This window comes from Sinocyclocheilus rhinocerous, unplaced genomic scaffold, assembly GCF_001515625.1.
Source record: "Sinocyclocheilus rhinocerous isolate Xijiao unplaced genomic scaffold, SAMN03320098_v1.1 scaffold762, whole genome shotgun sequence".
Taxonomy (NCBI): Eukaryota; Metazoa; Chordata; class Actinopteri; order Cypriniformes; family Cyprinidae; genus Sinocyclocheilus; species Sinocyclocheilus rhinocerous.
The window spans coordinates 42,341-49,172 of NW_015624547.1; the positions used below are offsets into that span (position 1 = coordinate 42,341).

General features: G+C 43.4%; 1 protein-coding gene across 1 annotated transcript in view; it reads left to right on the forward strand.

The window, feature by feature from the left end:
• Window positions 1–53: 53 nt before the first annotated feature.
• LOC107742238 (actin-related protein 3-like) overlaps window positions 54–6,832 on the forward strand; it is a 10,751-nt gene continuing 3,972 nt past the window's right edge. The window contains 9 exon segments of the mRNA XM_016555133.1: window positions 54–211; window positions 1,388–1,443; window positions 1,922–2,046; window positions 4,741–4,851; window positions 4,997–5,092; window positions 5,190–5,293; window positions 5,664–5,832; window positions 6,052–6,225; window positions 6,680–6,772. Of these exon segments, the coding sequence (XP_016410619.1) occupies window positions 168–211; window positions 1,388–1,443; window positions 1,922–2,046; window positions 4,741–4,851; window positions 4,997–5,092; window positions 5,190–5,293; window positions 5,664–5,832; window positions 6,052–6,225; window positions 6,680–6,772 (972 nt within the window). The 5' untranslated portion in view covers window positions 54–167.

The following is a 6,832-nucleotide window of genomic DNA, read 5'->3' on the forward strand; positions in this document are numbered from 1 at the left end:
CCCACCAGCAGCCCCGCCCCGTGTGACGCTCGCGGTCGCTCTAGGGTGCGCGCTTGAATGCGGAAGTGGAAAGAGGCTTCCCTTGGCGCTTCCGGGTTCCGCCTCGCGCACAAACGGACGGACTGATCGCTTGCACCGGAGCTCTCTGGCGCTGGAACGCACTCGAGATGGCCGCTCGGTTACCGGCATGCGTCGTGGATTGTGGCACAGGGGGAGTGATTCACGCGATCCGCCGCTGCGCGGGAAAACCGGCGCGATATACGCGCGCGCTCCTGCAGAGACGCCGTCCTCGCGCTGAACGCTTGTTTTCCGTCTGTTAACCGTGTGTGTGTCCTGCGTCTGTTAACCGTGTGTCTGTCCTCCGCTGCTCCGGTAATGTTATCTTCGCTTCTCAGCGCGGATCTGAGCGGCGACGCTCCTGCAATCTGACGCGCGGTGATTGTGCCTTGACGCGCGAGGCGGAGCTCCCAGGAGCCCCGATGTAACGCTCATATAACATTTAATGTGCAGCCGATCGCGTTACATTATTATATTAATGGCGAAAATTAAGAACTAAAAGACTTTGAAGAGCGGGGAAATGATTGAATCTGTTGCCTTTAGTTGTGCGCATGCGCACCTCTGCTTCCTCTTCCTCCGCTTCCGTGTTCTCGCGGCGGCCTTATATGGACAAACAGAGAAAAACACCAAATCCTTGCATAGCCATTACCTGTGTTCAGATATGATGCTGTTCATCGACGAATAGTAAACAGATTTAAACTGTGAAAAACCGAAATTTGTAATTTTATAACCGCAGTCGTTCTGTATGATGTTTTATTTCTGTCAGTCGTTTGTTCTGTTTTGATTCGTTCGGATGTTTCAGTGATTGAATTAAACTGATCAGAACAGAACAACAGTGTGCAAATAGTTTGTCATGTAGAAACAGGAACACATCCACTGCACTCGGTGTGTGTGTGAGTGATGAGTGTGTGTGTGTGTGTTTGAGTGAGTGTGTGTTTGTGTGTTTCAGGCCACATATGTGCGCTAAATATGACAACTTCCGTTTAGAGACTAAAGGAAATACTTTTTTCTCCAATGCAAAGGTTCGCATGTTTGCTTCTAGTAATGCAATCATCTTCTGAGTATGTGAGAGGTTGATCCTTCAGGAATTGGAGCAGTTCGGAGTTGTTGTGATTTTAAAGAAATGAATCTGTAGAGTTTGATTTCTGAACACTCATAATGAAGAAGCCAGTAATAATCAGCCAATATTGTTTGTGCAGGGTTTGATTTATTTTGATATCGGTACTTTTACAGTTCTGCAGTATCTGTCTGTTTCCATCATCAACACACTGATCTGAATATCAGAGTAATCTGTGAATATGAGCAGTAATGTGTGTGTTTTGTGTTCCAGGTACACTAAACTGGGATATGCAGGAAACACGGAGCCGCAGTTCATCATTCCCTCATGTGAGTGTGTGTGTGTGTGTGTGAGTGTGTGTGAGAGCGAGAGAGTGTGTGTGAGTGTGTGAGAGAGAGAGTGTGAGTGTGTGTGTGTGTGTGAGAGCGAGAGAGTGTGTGAGTGTGTGTGAAAGAGAGAGTGTGAGTGTGTGTGAGAGTGTGTGTGTGTGTGAGTGTGTGAGAGAGAGAGTGTGTGTGAGTGGGTCAGGGCTCGACAGTGCGACCATTTCAGTCGCATTTGCATTTCAGTCTACTGTTGTGTCAGATGATTGTATTTACTGTAAGCATTATATGTAAGTGATCATGAAGGAAATTCTTTGGTCAAAAGATGCAGAATCATCTTACAAACATCCCCATATTAAAGCTGTGTCCTCACTCGTCAGCGCTTGCGTCTCGTTTGGAGTCCGTGTATCAGTGTTCACTTCCTCTCTTTGATTGACAGCAGTCTGATCATCTCTCACTTCCCATCATCCCTTTCTCCTGTCAGGCATCGCCATCAAGGAGTCGGCGAAGGTGGGAGATCAGGCCCAGCGGAGGATGATGAAGGGTGTGGATGACCTGGACTTCTTCATCGGAGATGAAGCCATCGATAAACCCAATTACGCCACTAAAGTGAGTGAGCCGTCACGGGAATAAACGCTCTTACGCTGGCAGGATCTAATTGGTCAGATAGACTCATATATGTGTGCCATAGCAGCACTGCAGATCTCATGGCCAGAAATGTGAAAACACACAGAGCAACACTGACCATAATGTGTGTGAGAAATATCACATGAGCATTTAAGTTTAACTTTATTGTCCGTTCTGCTTGTCACAGAGCGGAAATTTGTCTTTGACACTGGTGACATAGATACATCCACATTAAAGGGTTAGTTTACCAAAAAATGAAAATTAGCCCATAAATTACTCGCCCTCAATGCATCCTAGGTGTATATGACTTTCTTCTTTCAGACGAATCCAGTCGGAGTTATATTAGAAATGGTCTTTGATCTTTCAAGCTGTTTAATGGCACTCAGCGGGTGTTGCATGCATCAGTCCATGCGTGCGCCGGTTCAGAAGGCCTTTGTTCACCCCCCGGAGCCGTGTGAGACGTGGATGGGTGCTTTTTATTTAACTGCTTTTGGACTGATGCATGCAACACCCACTGAGTGGCATTAAACAGCTTGAAAGATCAAAGACAATTTCTAATATAACTCTGACTGGATTCATCTGAAAGAAGAAAGTCATATACACATAGGATGCATTGAGGGTGAGTAATTTATGGGCTAATTTTAATTTTTGGGTGAACTAACCCTTTAATACTTAAAAACACATCACACATTAACAGCACAACATAAAATTACACAAGTTTAGGCAACTGACTCAACCCCAATCATTCCTTACACGTTACGAATCATCCATAGTAATATATATATATATTTTTTAAAAATCAATTTATTCCATTAAATCCATTAAACACTGTACTACCAACCACTCTCTTGCATCTCCTTCAAACAGTAATCCGATTTAAAATAACAAATGATTTTTTATAAGCATTTCTTCTGGCCAGAGGAGTTTTAAGCCTGATGGAAGCATTTCAAGAGTAGAGTGGAGGGGATGAGTATGATCTTTAAAATCCTAATTGCTGTTTTTTCCATAAAACAATCAAATAAGACCTGAAGTGAATGTTGTTTATAGCCAGAAATCTTTTTTGCCTGATTAATTATTTGTGAAAGTTTGTTCTTCTGTTTAACTGTTATATTACCGTACCATGAGACATTATATGTGAGAATGCTCCCAATCATTGACCTGTATACTAGAGCCCGACTGACACATCTTTTTGCCGATTTTATCGGCCGATATGAGCCTGTCGCAGATATATCGGTATCGGTGAATATGCCACCGATATGAAATTTTTTTTTCATATAATAAGGGTGTTATTACGTAGTTTGTCCAGCAGAGCTCCATTATTTGCTACTGGTGACCCGGATGAAGCGCTTTAAAGCTTAAAGGGGTCATATGGTGCTGCTAAAAAGAACATTATTTTGTGTATTTGGTGTAATGAAATGTGTTTATGCGGTTTAAGTTTAAAAAAACACATTATTTTCCACATACTGTACATTATTATTTCTCCTCTATGCCCCACCTTTCTGAAACGCGTCGATTTTTACAAAACTCATCGGTCTGAAAAAGCGAGGTACTGTACTATAATATACACAAAGAATATCGGCCGATATCTCGATACCCTAATATCAGTATCGGCCCCAAAAAACCCATATCGGTCGGGCTCTACTGTATACCATAGTTAGAGTCTGTGTACTAACATTAAAGCTCCTCAATTTTCTAAGACCAAGGCGCTGTCTTGCCTCCTTTTTTTTGTTGCATTATTGACACTATTTTCCTATTTAATACTGTAAAGCTGTATCTGTAATACTAGAAAGCACAATCTGTATTGTTAAAAGCGCTATATAAATAAAGGTGACTTGACTTGACAGACTCTACATTACTTTCAAAGTTGAGTTTATCATCAATAATTGTTCCTAAATATGTAAAATTCGAGACCTGCTCTACAATTTTTCCTTTTATAATGACTGGTTTATATGGCTTGTATCTACATGGGCTTGTATCTACTATTCTTGTTTGACTCCTCAAGCATAGCTCTTTTGTCTTTCCAATATTAAGATATTAAAAAGCTACTATCAAGCCAACCAATAATGCTATTGATATACTCAAAATATGAAGGGCTATTCATTTCTTTCTGGCAGGAAACCAGTGTCATATCATCAGCATACTCTCTGATGGAGAGATTATCATCATCACACTGCAGTTCATTGATGTATACAGAGAATAATATTGGAGATAATACACATCCCTGGGGTACCCCAGTATTTAAAACCAAGCAGTCAGACATGACATTTTTAATACAAACATGCTGTGGTTGTTTTTTTACAAATTCCTTAATCCATAAAATCAACCAACTACTAACACCTAAATTGTGAAGACACTTTAAAAGAAGGTTAGGTTTATAGAAGTACAGTCACACAAATATGAAAATCTCCTCACCATTCACTGCAGAGCATCCATTGCTGAGACACTGATGCAATGCTACATTTCTACAAACCTGATGAAGAAACAAACTCATCCTGATCTCAGATGACCTGAGAGTGAGGAGATTTCCAGCACATTTTCATGTTTGGATGAACTATTCCTTTATTCAGTCTGACTCTCTCTGATTACCTGCGGTCTGTGATGATGAAGGGTTCTTGCTCGTCCTTCATCATCATCAGATGGCGTGTCCGTGATCTCTGAGCGTGTCTGTCTCCGCAGTGGCCCATTCGGCACGGGATCGTGGAGGACTGGGATCTGATGGAGAGGTTTATGGAGCAGGTGATCTTCAAATACCTGAGAGCTGAACCCGAGGACCATTACTTCCTGCTGGTGAGGAAACCTTCATCGCTACTCATCTTCATTGTGATTGTGTTTAACGTCTCTCCTTCAGCTGAAACCTAAAGTGCTGGGTTGAGATTTTACTGTGCTCTACGCATCACTTCCTGTGTGACGTGTGTTTGTTTCTCTGCTGCAGACCGAACCTCCTTTAAACACACCGGAGAACCGCGAGTACACGGCCGAGATCATGTTTGAGTCCTTTAACGTGCCGGGGCTGTACATCGCTGTGCAGGTACACACACACACACACACACATACATTCAATAACAAACACACACACACACTGGCTCTCAGTGCTGATGTGTTTGGCTGATCTGTGTGTTTGTCAGGCTGTTCTGGCTCTGGCGGCATCATGGACGTCTCGACAGGTCGGTGAGAGGACGCTCACGGGAACCGTCATCGACACTCTCACTCACACACACACGTCTGGTTTGTTATCCTTGTAGGGATTCTCCATAGGCGTAATGTTTTTTTCTACTGTACAAACCGTATTTTCTGTCCCCTTACACCAACCCTACACCTACAGGAAACTCTGCATTTTTACATTCTCAAAAAAACTCATACTGTATGATTTATAAGATTAAGTCAGTAATGGAATGTCATGCATGTAGAAACTTACACGCAGAAGAGAGTCAAACTATATTTACATGTTTTCAAACAGCTGTTCATATTCAGACCAAATACTTGATAACTATTTTTGTGTTATGTCTGATGCTCTTCCGTTGTGTCTCATCACTTCGGTATGTTTGGATGCTCACGGCCACATCCCTGCAGATTAGCAAAGAACAGAAAGTGACCGTGAGCGCTCTGCTGTGATTGGTTTGACAGGCGGAGGGTTACGTGATCGGCAGCTGCATTAAACACATTCCCATCGCGGGCCGAGACATCACGTACTTCACACAGCAGCTGCTGAGAGAGCGAGAGGTGGGCATCCCTCCGGAGCAGTCGCTGGAGACCGCCAAAGCCGTCAAGGTGAGCGAGAGTGTGTGTGTGTGTGAGAGAGAGAGAGAGTGTGTGAGAGAGCGCGAGTGTGTGTGTGTGTGTGTGAGAGAGAGAGTGTGTGTGTGTGTGTGTGTGTGTGTGTGTGAGAGAGAGAGAGTGTGTGAGTGTGAGAGTGAGTGTGTCTGTGTGTGATGGATCACATGAGTGTCTCATCCTCCAGTCTCTGAGGTCTCTGTCTCTCTGCTGCAGGAGCGCTTCAGTTACGTCTGTCCTGATCTGGTGAAGGAGTTTAACAAGTACGATACGGACGGATCCAAATGGATCAAGCAGTACACCGGCATCAACGCCATCAGCAAGAAGGAGTTCACCATCGACGTGGGATACGAGCGCTTCCTGGGACCAGAGATCTTCTTCCACCCTGAGGTTTGGACAGGCACACACACACACACACACACACACACACACACACCCTACAGAAAAACAGAAAAAAACACTAATCTTTATGTACTGATATATTAGCACACAAACCAAGTTCAAATTATTGTATCTTTTGAAATAGTATTTAACGTTGTTTTGCTGATTTGCAGTATTAAGTCCTTGTTAAAAGTAAAAGAATCTGAGATTCATGAAAGGCATGGCTTGTTCTGTAGAGATGAACAGTATTAATTTTATTTTTAGAGGACTTAAAGTCAAAAGTTTAATATTTAAACCTCTTCAGAAACCCTGTGGAGAGAGTTTATTCCCCAAAAACAGACACACTCACTCTCTCTCTCACACACACACACACACACACACACACACACACTCTCTCTCACTCGCTCACACTCAGACACACACACACACACTCAGCAGTGTCTCTCACTCTGTTTCCTCTCAGTTTGCTAACCCGGACTTCACTCAGCCCATCTCTGAGGTGGTGGACGAGGTCATTCAGAACTGTCCGATCGACGTGCGCCGTCCACTCTATAAGGTCAGGAGCAGCTGATGGTTCAGTTGTGTGTGTGTGTGTGAGAGTGTGTGTGTGTGTGTG